The sequence below is a fragment of the Condylura cristata genome, unplaced genomic scaffold (genome assembly GCF_000260355.1).
Source record: "Condylura cristata isolate star-nosed mole 26May11 unplaced genomic scaffold, ConCri1.0 scaffold00009, whole genome shotgun sequence".
Taxonomy (NCBI): Eukaryota; Metazoa; Chordata; class Mammalia; order Eulipotyphla; family Talpidae; genus Condylura; species Condylura cristata.
The window spans coordinates 57924639-57940201 of record NW_004567110.1 but is presented as its reverse complement, the minus strand read 5'-3'; the positions used below and the strand labels follow the sequence as shown (position 1 = coordinate 57940201).

Sequence of the window (15563 nt, the reverse complement as noted above, 5' to 3'; positions counted from 1 at the left end):
GTTTCTTCTTTTGTAAAATGGAGATAAAGTTGCATGAAGTTTACATATATAATTAATATAAAATGTTCAGCATAGCATCTAGAATGTGTTAAGTATTTCACAAATTATATTTTCACTTTTAGTAATTTTTACAAAATAGAATGTTAAGCTGGGAGAGTAGAAATGTACTGACTTGGAAAAAGTAGCAGTAAAACTGACTGCAATAGATAAATATTATCTATTATATATGCACATTAGATGTATATAGAATATATATTATACAAAGTACATTTTATATACATAAAGCACATATATATGCATATATATTATAGGTGACATTGTCATCTGTATAGATATATTAATAGTACCACACTGACATCTAATTTGAGCACAATATATACTTTTTTTTTAAAATAAAACACCCATTCTACCCCTTCAATTTGATTCTGATCCCCACTCTTCACCTCTGGTAACCTCAGTCTTTTAATAGCCATTTCTTTTTAAATTATGTTTTCATTTCTTTTGGTGGTGTTGAGTCCCCAATATCACTTATGTGGTGAAATGTGTCAATGATGTTTTCTACTATGTCCTTATGTCTTCAGGTCTTACATTCTTAATTCACTTTTAATTATTTTTTTTATGGACACTGTGATTTAGTTTGCTTCCCCATCACCATTTAAGAGATTTTTCTTTCTCCATTATATGGTTTTACCTCTTTTGTCATAAATAAGGTATATATGTGCAAATTTATTTCTGAGCTCTTGTTCTGCTCCCGTGGTCTATGTCTATTTCAATCCAAATACCAGAGTTTTAGTTGCTATTGCTTATATTTTAAAACCAGGTAATATGTCCCTATTTTTTTTCTCCAAAGTTGCTATATCTGTTTTGATGCCATATAAATGTTAGGATTTTGGATTCTATTTTCTTTAAAAAAAAAAATAACATTGAAATATTAATAGATTGCATTAATCTGTATGTTGCTCTTGGTAGAATGGTCATTTGACTAATTCTCCCCTCCTATGAAAATGGGGTTGCTTTCCATCTTTTTGTGTCAGTTATCTTTTTTTTTCTTAAAATTTATTTATTCATACATACAGAACTGGGCCAGTTCTGCGAGCTAGACATGCAGGGGTAGTGAGAGGGTTCACTAGAGACAGAGTGGGGAGCAGAATAAGCAGATAGTCCAAGTACACAGCTGAGGGGAGCAGCAGGCTGGTCAGAAGAGGTCTGCCACGCTATGTGGATCACCTCCTGGGCGGGGATCGAATTCATGCTGAAGAGGCTTTAGCTTCTTAGTGCTGTGCTGTAATCCACTGTGCCACTAGGGAGGGCCCCGTGTTATCTTTTAACTGTGTTACAGTTTTCATTGTATAGATCTTTCACCTCGTTTGCTAAATTTATACTTACGTATTTACTTTTTTGTAGTAATTGTTAAATAGGATAGCTTTAACTTCTTTTCTTCTTGCTCATTACTTGTAAACTACCATTTTCCAACCTATCTTCATTTCTAATAGTTTTTTGGTGGAGTCTTTAGGTTTTTATTTTTTATTTATTTTTAAAAAAGACTTACCAATGCATAACAAACTGGGGTACAGGCCAGAGGTGCAGGGGCAGTGAGATGATTCACGAGACAGAGTAGGGCGCAAAACAGGTAGACTGATGAAGTACGATAATGAGGGGGGCAGCAGGTGAGACAGGAGAGGTCTGCCACACCATGTGGGTCACCTTCCTGGTCTAGGATCGAACTTCTGCTGAAGCAGCTACAGTTTCATAATTCTGCACTTTAACCCTCTAAGCCGCCAGGAAGGGCCCAGGGTTTTTAATACAATTTGCAAATAATGATTTTCTTTTTTTTCCAATTTGGACTCTATTTCTTTTTGTTTTGTAACTGCACCAAGACCTCTAATACTAAGTTAAAATTAAATAGAAGTGGTGAGAGTAGACATCTTCACCTAGCTCCTAACCTTAAAGGAAAATTTTTATACTACCATTGAGTTTGATATTGACTGTGATTTTGCAATGTATGATCTTTATTATCTTAAACTGTAGTCACAGTATTTTAAAATATTGTTCATATATCTTGTTCAAATAATTTCAAATACTGCTCATGCGAAAAATAAGAACACAACTTAATGATGGGAAGATTATCACATGAAATAAAGTATTGCCTTGAGGAAAAAATCTAAAACAGTTGAAGTTTGAGACAACATTTCTGGTATAGAAAACTCTTAACATCAGTGTCATTTTAAAATAAATAAACAGTCTCATAACAAAGTTAGCTGTTGATGCTAAACATTTAAAAGCAGAAACTGAAAGACTACGTAAGAGACAGAACAGAAAGAATTTCTTTATTGGGAGAAGTTAGAAGTCAATAGGAGGAGAAATAGGAGGAGAAAAACTATTTAGATAACTGATTAATGGCATTAAGTTACTCCTGTAAATACTAGAAAAAAGGAAGAGACAGAGGAACACACTAAAACTTCATACATAAGCTAGAAACACAGAAAAACAAATTATAAGTGTTTTCCACCTTATTGAGTGACAAGCGCTTTCATTATGCCTGGATCCATTTCAGGCCAACCCTAAACTATCATCAAAACTTTCTGCAGATTCTTGTAATTACACTGTCATTTTACTCATTTTCAGACATTCAGTTCATTAATCAAAGAGTAAAGATAACATACAAAAAGGCAGTCACAGAAAAGTCAGAATTAAATTTTATTTCACATTGCTAGAAACCATGAAAAAAGATTTATATATCCCACATTATAGCACAACGTTTCAACGGAATTTCTGGCCATAAATTAGAGCTTGCTGATTTATATAACTAAAACAGTTTACATTCTTCCAGGTAAAGCAAAATAATGTCATAAGTGATTGTTTAAAAATTTTAAATCCAGAGATAAACATATGGCTTCACTGTTAACATTCTATATAATCCATCACTAAATTATTTCCATTATCAATTAGCACCCATTTATAAAAATGCATTCCTAACATTTTTTCAGTCAGTTGGAATACAGCAGAAAAGTGAACAGTTTGAGTATATTGAATGTACATTTTTGGTACACCTTAAACTGTGGTAACACTACCAACTATACTGAGTTCTGACAAAACTTTTATTACCCATATACTTGCTTCAAATAATTTTTACCACTAATTTGAAAGATTTGACTACTTGAAATCAAATAATTTCTATTTTTATGTTTGCACAAAAACTAGTTGAAAAACACAACTAAAGTGAAAATCTCAATTAAGTCAACTGTCACATAAAAGTAAAGCAAGTTTTTCTAAGGGATTCCTCATTTCCTACAGTAGTTGATTTCAAACATATATAAAAATAAGTAAACTAAAATTCTCTAAGGAGAATCATCTCAAAAGTTACAGTTAAGATAAATCTTAAAAAGCCCAGAACATACTAGATTGTGACCTAATCAAATGTTCAGTTGATTACAGAAAATTAAAACCCAAATTACTCAATATCTAGAATGGTAATTCTAATAATTAAATAGATTTAACTCTGAACTAAAGTATAGTGTCAGCAATTAAGTGTAGGAAGTTTGAAGTAATGCCTGGTTTCTTTATGTAAGAATAAATACACTTTAAACACCATATCTACGATTCAGAGTATCAAATTACAGCATATATTGATAGCACATATCTATGTCAAGGATGGAATACTTGGTCTGTTATGATGGTTAATGAAAAAAACACATTTCTTCCGTAGAGGAAAAAAATTTAATAGAAATGCTAAGTGGGGAAAGAAAGGTCTGGTCCCTAAAATAAAAGGGCCATTATCTGAAGAGAAAATATTACTCCTTACTGACTTAGAAACATTGTCCCTATTATTAGGAATAATGTAATACCACCTCTTTGAAAATGTATACCACTTCATCCTTACATATTGCAGTCATTAAGTATATTTGAATACAAATATAAAAATACCGATACTGCATGGTGACTAAGTAATTTTGGAGTAAGTCCATAGATTAAGTCACAGCATGCATAAATTGTTTAATATCATAACTGCTCATTTACACCTGAACAAGTTTTCACTAAGCCTACTAATAATTTTCAAATGATGTAATAAAAATTTGGTTACAGTATTTTATTGTTTTGCCAAATTACATTTGGGGAAAGAAACTAGCTGATTCATCTATTTTAATACTAGTATATTCTGGATCATATACAAATGCATTTACAGAAACTAAAGGATCATAAATTTCCCATGAGGAGAAATTATTTAGTCTGTGTCATTGGTGTGCATTTGCAAAACTTTTAACACTGCAAACATTTAGAAGTTTCAAGATTGGACACAGGAAAGGGTTTATATTCTACTACAATGATGCTGGTGTACTTCTATACAAGGCCTCTTAGTGAAGTCAATCAACTGGAGGTAGAAGTTTATCAATGAATTGCTTGATATCCATCATTTCCTGTTTGGAATAAAGTGGGTTTTAATGAACATTTACATGAATCAGAAATTAAATCCCCACTAAAATTCCATTATTTAAATCCATGTTATGAATTAAGACGACACCATATTTTCACTACTGTAATTTTAAAAAAGTTAGAGAAACAAGGCTCCAAAATTTTAGAACTTTACCTATAATTATTTTGGCACACGCAAATGATAACTCATCTATTATCTAATCTCATAAAAATGGTATGCATTTTATTACACTTGAACAAAACAAAACACTGGTGGAGTGGGTAGGAGAATGGGGATTTAGAAATGACAATATCTATATGGAGAATTACTGTAAAGTATTACTGGAAAATTCTAGCTTTTAATATTCCTTATTTGAATGAAATACTAAATTCATAACAAAATATTTGTGCCTTTCACGAAGATTTATATACAATTATCCACCCATTTGAAAGAAAGCATGGAACTAAGACCCAAAAAAATTTGAAAGTGAACATGCCAAATTACTTATTATTGAAGTAACTTTCACAGAAGACTCCTGTACTCGACTCTATTTTCTCATCTCCCTCAACCATATTTACCTTTGTTATCACCAGTATTTCAAGGGTTAATGCTTCACAGGCTCACAAATTAGCAATTTAGAGAAATTGATTATAACTGAGTCACTCAAAAGAGAAAGATAGCATGAAAGTGGTCTATTTTTCTACACTTTAAAATTATGAGGTATGACTTGATTAACTCCTTTAAACTAAATCTCAATCAAGTGTATTTTCTTAAAAATACCACATGGAAAATTTAACAGTATATCCCTTGAATCACTGTTTCCAAACATTTACCTGGTGACATGAACTATGCATCAGGCCTTCGTAGGTTTTGAAGGTTACATTGGCTGGATCTACCAATGTTTTTAGCTTTTCTACAGTAAGAGCGCCAAACATTAGGGGAACTAATGGGTCACAATCTCCATGGCACTGGAGAACAGAAATATCTCTATTAATACCACTGATGGGACCCTGAAAAAAAAAAAAGACAACAAACAAGTATTAATAATTCAAATGTATAAAACATTATGTCAGGCATTTAAAACTAAGTACATGTACAATATGTTATTATAATAATTGGCCACAGAAATTAAATTCCTTCCATTCTTATACTCCCCATATTACTTTATCTAAACTTCTATAGCACTTATGATTATGCTGTCTAATTCTGAAAATGTTTTCCCAATGAATGAGTTCCATGAAGCAGACTGTATATTAATTACTAGATATTTTCACTATCTTGACATTACAGGTATATTTCAGTTGAATCGTGTTCCTCTAAGTTTTATTTAACTAATTTAATAACATCTCCCTAGTGTAATATATACAGTAAGTCCTCAGCTTTGTCCAGATTTTTGAAAACTGACTTTACATGAAAAGACATACAATGAAACCAATTTGATCAAAAGGATAAAACTAGAATCAAGTTCCCACTGCATAATTCTGGCCACAAAAACATCAACAAATTTATAAATAAATACCTGTAACACTTGTAATATTAAACAAAAACATGTAGTCATCTATTTATCTTCCAATCCCCTTATTCCATTTCAGGGTCATGGGTAGTTAAAGTCTATCTGCCAGTTCAGAATGCAGATGGGAACCAACCCTGGAAAGGAAACTCTTCCATCACAGGTACACTCACACACCTACCCACTCTGCCTCCATCTGTGACAACTGAGAAATGTCAATGAACCTCACATGGACATCCTTGGGAGTACACGGAGGAAAGAGGCAGACATGGGGAGAATGCACAAACTCCAAAGACAGTAGCATTGGCTGGGAACTGATTTTTTTTTTTAATTAATGTCATAACAATGACGAACAATGTTATTCAAGTACCTATTAAGTAACAAAAATTATATTCAATGGCAAAATTCTACTAGCAAACAGCAAATTCAATGTTCAAAAATATTTCTACATGCAAAATTTACATATACTAAGACCCTTCAAATATAAAGTTTGATGATGACATAATATACAGATAAAGCCTAAGAATATATTACAAAAGTCTAAGAAAATTCTTTAAAAGGGGATACTAATGTAAATTATGGGCTTCTGATAATGAGTCTGTGGGGTCATCAACTGTAACAGAAGTACCACTGATGCAGGATGTCAATAGTGGGGGAGGTTCCATGAGTGGGGAGGAGGTTTTATGGGAACTTTTGTACTTTCTAGGCAATTTTGCTGTGAACCTGAAACATCCTAAAAATATTAGGTTTATTTTAAAAATAAATAAATAAAACGATCCTTTTCCCAGTGCTAGAATTTGATGTATTAATCAGGATACCTGTGTAAATGAAGAACGCAGCGGAAGCCAGCAACTGAGTGCAGTGACCCCTGCCAGTTTTTGCTGTGTGGTAAGAGCAGTGTATAAAGATAAAGCTCCTCCCTGGAAAGATAAGTTGAGAAGATCAATGGAACGTATCCTCTGCTACAGTAACTTAATCTCTTGTTCAATGTCTGTAAGATAACAAACAAGGGGGCCCTCCCTGGTGGCGCAGAGGGTTAAAGCACAGCACTAAGAAGCTATAGCCACTTCAGCATGAGTTTGATCCCAGCCCGGAGGTGATCCACATGGTGTGGCAGACCTCTCCTGACCTGCCCACTGCTCCTCTCAGCAGTGTACATCGTCAGTCGGCCTATTCTGCTCTCTACTCTGTCTCTGGTGAATCCTCTCACCGGCCCTGCATCCCTGGACTGTACCCCAGTTCTGTATACATAAATAAATAGGTCTTAAAAAAAAAAAGATATCGAACTGGGAAACTGATGTCAAATCAAATCAGACAAACTAACAGCAATACAAACACACTATACCGTGACTACCCAATCACAGTCAAGATATAGTTAATTGTATAATAAGCTGCTGCAATTACAACTGCCTTAGGAATATTCTGAATTTACTGATACCATATTCTCTTCTGAAAATTCATAGGCATAAAATCAAATCTAGCCTTACACTGATACTGATTTCCAAAATAGGTATTCAAGATAATAAGCATTACGGAGAAGACATCACTAAAATATCTGTTCCCAGATCAGAACATCCTGTGCCTGGAAACTATGTTCCTTCCCATCTGCATCAGGATGATCAACACCTTCCCCCATCTCTCTCCCCCTTGCACCTCAAGCCTACACCCCAGTTCTTCTATACAAAACTAAAAAATTTATTTTAAAGAATTTTTTAAAATTATTTTGGCATAGAAGAACTGGGGTGTAGGCCAGAGGTGTTTGTATGTGGGGAGGTGGGGTGGTGGTGGTGGTGAGAGGATTCACCAGAGACAGAAAAGGCAAAGCAGACAGATCTGCTGCAATATACTGCTAACGGGAGCAGCACAAGAGAGATCTGCTGTGCCATATGTGGGCCCAGGGGGCTAGGGATCAAACTCAGTTTGTAGAGGTGAGAGCCTGAGATTTAATTCCTAGGCCAACAGGGAGGTCCCAAATCCTATTTTATATGATAAAAGAGTAAAGAAATTCACTTGTCTTCTGTCTCCATGTAATAGTTCCCTCTTAGGACAGATAATTTATACCTCTGTTTACAGAGTTTTATTTAAGAGGATACATAAAACTTAAAAAACATATTTACTAATATATGTATTTATATACATGTATATGTTTATTTTAGGAAACTATATTCCAGATTCCAATCAATTTACTTGTTTTCAAGGCATAACCTATAGTGTAAGCTATAACTGAACAAAGAAAAGTAGAAAAACAAGAGTGTTCTCTAGTAGTAATTGTTTCTAGTCCAAACTGAATTCAGCATCAAAGGTAAGTAATATATCAAGCAAGATATGTATATGTGTGTGTGTGTATACACAAATACACACACACACACACACACTCTGACTGTAGTGATATACAAACTAAACTTTAGAACTCTTACCTGAGAAAATCCTCCTAAAATAATTCTGTCAGAAGGAATGCCATTCTTCACTTCTTGATCTATCAAAGCTTTCACTAAAAACAACATGGAAAGTTAATCACTGATATTTTCAAAGCTAAGCCAATTAATATAATTTAAATAGGAAAAATAACATAAAAGTAAAATATATAATAAGATGGAATGAGTGAAAAACTTGAAGCAATCCATTAAACAAAATAAGAATGCATTTTTTAAAAATAAAACTAAGACTTCACGGGTGCTGCTTAAACAAATTATTTCTTGTTTGATGATTTGGAAACAACAGTTCTTTCATTAATAAATACTATTTTACATATAGTCAATTCTGCTCATATGCATTTATTATTTCGCTGTTTTCAGTGAATTGCAGACATTTGTACCTGTAAGTTGTTACTTTAAATTTGAAGCAGTTAAATAATTACATGGTTTGGGATTTACAGTGTTTAAACAGTTCATTCTATTACTTAAAAGGAAAGCACGTTTATTTTTCCTATAGTCTCTAAGTGACTGGAAAAAATAGACTAGTTTCTTCAAAATATTTTGACACACATAATTAAGCATGCTACTTGATTACTCTTAGATTTTATTTTCTTTTCAATTAGTCCTGTATTTTTGGTATAACTGCTTATTTTACAAATTAGTGTCTCTTAATTTTTAACTTGTTTTTCAGGATGGTACTAGAACAAAAACAGACACAGACCAATGGAACAGAATTGGGAGCCCAGAAATAAACCCATACCTATATATGGACAGTTAACCTACAACAAAGGAGCTAAGAATACACATTGAAGCAAGGAAAGCCTCTTCGGTACGTGGTGTTGGGGAAACTGGACAGCTGCAAGCAAAAGAGTGGAATTAGACCACTATTTCACACCATATTCAAAAATCAACTCGAAATAGACAAAAGTCTTGGATGTAAGACCTGAAACTGTAAAAACAGAAGAAAACACCACACGACACAGTCTTCAAAGAAGTCTTTGTAGATTTGTCCCCAACAGTAAGGAAAGCAAACATGAATATAAACAATTGGAATACCATAGAACTAAAAAGTTTCTGACAACAAAATCACCAAAACACACACTACTGCTGAGAGAAAATATCTGCATATATATATCTGACAAGGGGTGCAAATCCAAGATCTACAAAGAACTTATACAACTCAAAAAAAAAGGTAAAGAGCTAAATAGACATTTTTAAAAAAGATTTTATTTATGCATACAAGAGCTGGGGTACATACAGGCCAGAGATGTGGGGGGTGAGCAGGTTCCCCAGACACAGAATGGGGAGCAGAAAAAGCAGACTGATAAAATACACTGCTGAGGAGAACACTGGGCAAGACAGGAGGGGTCTGCCATGCCACGTGGGTCACCTCTCAGGCCAGAGATCAAACTTATAGCTTGATAGTGCTGCGTTTTCACCCCTTGCACCAACAGGGAGACCCCTAAATAGACACTGCTAAAGAAGACCTACAGATGGCCAACAGGCACATGAAAAAATGTTCATCACCACTTACTGTCAGGGAAATGCAGATCAAAACCACAATGAGATACCACTTCACACCTCTGAGAATGGCCCTTACCAAAAAGACCCAAAACAAATGCTAGGAGGGATGTGGAGAAAAAGGAATACTCTTACATTGTTGGGGAAATGTAGACCGGTTCAGCCCCTATGGAAAACAGTGTGGAAGTTTCTCAAAAGATTAAAAATTGTTTTACCATATGACCCAGAATTTCACTCCTAGGTATCTATCCGAGGAATGGAATAGACAAAAAACACCAATTAGAAAGAAATATGCACTCCCATGTTTAATGCAGCATTGTTTACAAGAGTCAAACTATGGAAACATCTTAAGTGCTTAAATACAAATGAGTCAATCAGAAAGATGTGATATATATACACAGTGAACTACTACTCAGCAATCAAAATATAAACTCTTGCCATTTGCCAAAACATGGATGGAGCTAGAGAATTATGTTAAGTGAAATAAATCTGGAGAAAGACAAATACTGGGTCACGTCACTTGTATTGGAATACAGAGAAACCAAAGGATCATATAAAGCCAAACAATAAACCTTACAAAGCTGACTACAGAACTGAGGCTATCAGGAGGAGAGGAGAGAGGGAAGAAGAAAGTGGTTAGGGAGTACAATGGACTATGGGTGATTCGTGGTGGTACAGAATGTCAGCACCACCTGAAGGGGAAGGTCCTATACATCTAAAACACAAACAACAATATAAAACAATGTTAACTTCAATTAAAAGATATTTTTATGATTAAATCTTCAATTATATACTTCTTTATCAAAAAAATTGGCTTTCATAAAGGAAGTTTCAAGGAATAAGGGATTTATTGAGGGAAGACTGCACAGTTAGAAGATGATACAGAAGTGGCAAAAATAGTCCAGCTGTGTGTGGTTGGGGTCTAATAAATGTTAGCTACAAGTCAACAGGGAGTTATTAGGGCTCTTTTTTCTTATTTCCACAGAGCTTTATTCCTGTTGGTTACACTACTTGCTGAGACAAAAGTTAACTACAATGACAGATCAGCTGTGGTTATAGGTTATAATTTCAATCACCCTTTGCATAACATTAAGGGTGCCACTATGTTTCTTGGAACTAACATGAACACTCTTCCTTGTTCAGTAGAATATTCTGTCAGCCCTCGAATAGACTCCTTTCTTCCCTAGTTCTATTATTCTCCAGCTATCACCTTAGAAAAAGAATGACAAGTATTTCATAGGCCAGTTCTCTCATGAGGACAGAACTTTTCACTCTGTAACTCACAGACCACTTATCTTCCCTACAGGCTAACCCCCTAACTTTCACATGGGCTAACACTCACTCTCATACCCTAGTATGTATTTTTGTCATGCACAGTTTTTGGCAAAATCCTAGTCTAGGATTTTAGAGCTTTGACCTAGATGATCCTCAAAAACCAGGGTTCTTGGTTTGACATTCCCAAACATCCAATATCTTTTGAATGCATCCACCCTGTTTAAAAGTGCTTAAAAGATTTTTAAAGGATTCTGTTTTTTTAATTATTTTGGAAAATTTCAAACAACTATAAAAAGTAGAAGAGTGTGTCCTAACTCCCTGTGTACACACCTCTCACATCTGCAATATATATTCACAGCGAGGCATCACTGCAAGCTGTGCCACCACTCAGAATCTTCTAAACTCAATCCTTGTCTGCTTAAAAAGTATTTGTAACACACACATATATATATACATATATGTATGTTTTAAAAAAGATGCTTCTGAAAAGATGCTTTTCCTAAAATGTATTTCTCCTAATGAGTTAGTGTTTTTTTATGCTTTCACCCAAAAATAATAAACAGAATTATCATGTTCATTAGGGAAAATGAACCAGAATGTAAGACTTTAGAGATTCAATATAGCTAACACTTAACTTCATTAGGATGTCAAATGAGATGAATTTATGAATTACCTAGCTTATTTAATTCTATGTGCAATCAGTGGCTTCTATTACAACCACATAAAATTGACCACTGATATTAATAATTATTTTATTATAAGTTATTACGTATCTTTATATAAACTATTCTTAATGAAGATAACTAGTCTCAACTTTTAAAGTTCTATTTTCTTCATTTACCTATGTAAATCAAAGCAAAATTATGTATCTGACAGAGCTGAGGCTTGATAAATGCCATTCTTCCCTATCCACCTTACCTCTTTTGACCTTATCTCAATAAAGTCCATGTGGCTATCAAAGTAAACAAATTAGATGACAATCAGAAAGGAAGAAAACAGCACCAATCCCCTAGTTCAGATAATTAACATTTCATCAACATCAGTAAGACTACTGAACCCACTAAAAACATTTAAGAATGCTTTTGTCTTTATAAACTTTTCTCTACTTACAATTTTCTGCTGCCTGTTTAATTCCAGGTTCATCCTCTTGTGAATCTGGTGAAAGTCCAATTATATCAAACCTACAAAATAAGATTAAAAGAATAATTTTATTCTAAAAATAATGGTCTCCTGGCAAGTACATTTTACTAAACGCATGGTATTTTGGCTAACCAAAGACATTCTCTAGAACATGAAATTCAAAATATCTACAGAGGTCAAGCAATTAACTTTAATGTGTTAATTCTTTTATCCTAACTAGAAAGGATTCTAATGTGAGAGTCAACATTTCTGGATAAGAACATGTAAGAAATTACCTACACCAACTTTATAGTCTGTCTAGTAGTAATCTCAATCAATATTAAAAAGTCTGTAATCCTAACTAATCATTTCTCCTTCTATTGCATCTTAAGTCAATTCAATGGATTAGTGTCATGTCACTGTTGAACATAGGTTTTTATAGTGATCTCCACCCATATTGTGCTGAACTTTTCAACATGCATTGTTGATATGCAAACCAGAGACCATGGGAAACCTTCCTTTCTATATCTGTCTCTTACTCATGTAACATGATTATGGTTTTCAGAAACATTACACAGAAATTTTAAGTTCTGGATAGGAATTGTGCCAGAGTAGGAAGATTTAAGAACAGGGGTAGGAATGAACAAGTAGAGAATACAATAGACTATACCCTAAGAACAAATAGTGTGGATACAGGGAAGCAAACTCAGAGATGGAATAGTTCCAGCTGACAAGGCCCAGAAATGACTGTGGATGACTAAAGTTGAGAGAGCAAAATGTCACTGGGAAAAGAGGAGGGTTAAGAAGTAAAAAACCAGTCCAGGCCATGAACTGACTATTTAAATGGAATCCTTTGCGGTAAAATAAAGAAAATAGTGTCAGTTCTTTGTTCTGCCCAGCCACTTCCAGACTGATTTCTTCCAGCTGCTTTCTGAAACACCTGCCATCAGGTCCTTTAAAGGTAATGACTTTGACACCTGACTCATTTTCATTTCCTTTCTACCTCCTGCCACCATAAATGAAAAAAAGAAATCACAGTCTGGGAGTGCCTCAGAGGAACAAAGAACTGACACTGGTTCCTAACCATAAAGTATACTAGGAAGGTGAGTGAGAACACTGAGAACTAAAGAATTGGCTTCCTAAAAAAATCCCAGAAAGTTGGAAAGATTATGATTTTTGTGTCCTAATCTGAGTGCTTGCCACATGGAGTTATTCAAAATCAACAAATGTTTATTTAGCAGAAGAAAATATTTTCTATAGTATTTCTATTTAGCCATTCTCTCCTGTTTCTCCACCTATTGATACAGTTACTCAACTTTATCCCTGAATCTAAACTATAAAAGTTTATGACTGAAAAAAGGTTAAATTTAAAGCTAATTCAAAGTTAAAGTTAATTACAGCTGTAACTATATATAACAAAATCATAGCTAATTTAAAAATGCTATATATAAAAGCACTTCTGACTAAAAAGTAGAAATAAAAAGTTCTTATTGAAAAGTAAATTCTTACTTACCAAGAAGGCATGGCCATGTTCATGTTTAATGTTACAGGCATAACTGGTCTACATAAGAAATAAATAAACAGCATAAACAGCAAAATAAGAATACAATAAGGCCTAAAACCTACTAAATACCAACACTTTAGACAATGCTTACACAAAACTGCCGCAATGTTCACATTTAAGCTGATTCACTGCGTCTACATCTATACAATTCTGTTCTCCACACCATCCAAGTGTGTTCTGAAGACAGAGCAGCAACGTGAAAGTACAAAGCTCAGCAAACAAAAAACATTTTTGTTTTTCAATGCCCTTACTTAATGCTCTCAAATCAGACATGTGAAGGGAAATCATTAACCAAGATAATAGGGAGGTATAAAATATGATATTCTGGTAAAGGGGCTAAGGAGATAAGCAATTTATTGCCCAAATACTGTAGCAAATCCTGTGTGCTAGGTTACATTTCTTTATTTTCTAGTTCTTAAGTATGTGCCTACTAGTTTTTAGGAGACTTCTAAGTAAGAAAGGGAAATATAAGATTTGCCATTACATCCAAATCAAGTCAGTGATTAAAATTTGCTGGGTAATCAAATCATCTAGACACCACAGAAAAATAAATGTGTATAACTATATCTCAGCCCTACCTTCCTGACTTATGAAATAAATCTATCTTGGGATTAAGATGCCGTATCTAAATTTCTTTGAGAACATAAACATCCTTAGATTAGAAAATATCATTAAGCCAAATTCAAACTTGGGACCAATAACAATACAACAAAGTTTCCAATACAATCAAGAATTCTGTGTGGTACACAAATCACAATAGTAGAGTACACAGCTGTCCTAGCCAAAGCATGTCTGTGGCTTACAGACCTAAGATAAACCCTCCATTTCAGGATAAAGGGGAAGGAATATTTTCTTACCTAATCTCAGACATTGTCTCACCTCCATTCTCTTCTTTATATTTATCAGCTTCACTGCTATTACTACTTCTGAGGATGAATTACTAACCTAAAAGAATTTATCTAATCCCATTTGTATTCTTCATGGCTACTGCTTCTCAGTAACCCATTTTAATATAAAATTTGCCAACTCTATTGATTTTCTGAATTTCTAAAAAGCTTTTTTACATAAACATTTGGCTACTGCTTTTTTACATAAACATGGCTACTGCTTCTCAGTAACCCATTTTAATATAAAATTTGCCAACTCTATTGATTTTCTGAATTTCTAAAAAGCTTTTTTACATAAACATTTTAAGAATTCAAAAAATTCTTAATTAAAGAATTAAATTTAAATTCAAAATTTAAGAACTCAAACTATACTCCAATTCTGCATTCTTTCTGTAGATATCACATTACCTCAAAATAGAAAATGAAGGAGTATTTTCAACACTGTAAAGATTTTTCAGAAACCTGACAGATAAATAACCTTCAGATGTCTCATGAATATATTTAGAACTTAACAGGTATTTGGTAAGCTAAAAGAAATTTCTTGAAAAAAAAAAATGAATTCAACATAACCCAGAAATAATTTTAGTTTAAGAAGTAAATTTTATTTTAAACTCAGTGTTTAAAAGATAAAAAGCAACTGTAGGCCTTCCCTGGTGGCGCAGCGGGTTAAAGGACAGCAATAAGAAGCTAAAGCCACTTCAGCATGAGTTCGATCCCTGCCTGCCCGGAGGTGATCCACATGGCCAGACAGACCTCTCCTGACAGACCTGCTGCTCCCCTCAGCAGTGTACTTTGTCCATCTGCCTGTTCTGCTCCCCGCTCTGTCTCTGGTGAATCCTCTCACCCTCCGCATCTCTGGCCT

The 15563-nt window shown here is 34.0% G+C and overlaps 1 protein-coding gene across 1 annotated transcript in view; it reads right to left on the bottom strand.

Moving 5' to 3' along the window:
• Positions 1-2301: 2301 nt before the first annotated feature.
• The window catches only part of LYPLA1 (lysophospholipase I), a 27751-nt gene continuing 14489 nt past the window's right edge, over positions 2302-15563 (bottom strand). Inside the window, exons 2-7 of the mRNA XM_012723017.1 lie at positions 13764-13811; positions 12242-12312; positions 8339-8412; positions 6740-6841; positions 5245-5421; positions 2302-4415 (exon numbers count right to left, since the gene is read on the bottom strand). Of these exons, the coding sequence (XP_012578471.1) occupies positions 4362-4415; positions 5245-5421; positions 6740-6841; positions 8339-8412; positions 12242-12312; positions 13764-13804 (519 nt within the window). The 5' untranslated portion in view covers positions 13805-13811 and the 3' untranslated portion in view covers positions 2302-4361. The remainder of the gene's footprint in view (positions 4416-5244; positions 5422-6739; positions 6842-8338; positions 8413-12241; positions 12313-13763; positions 13812-15563) is intronic.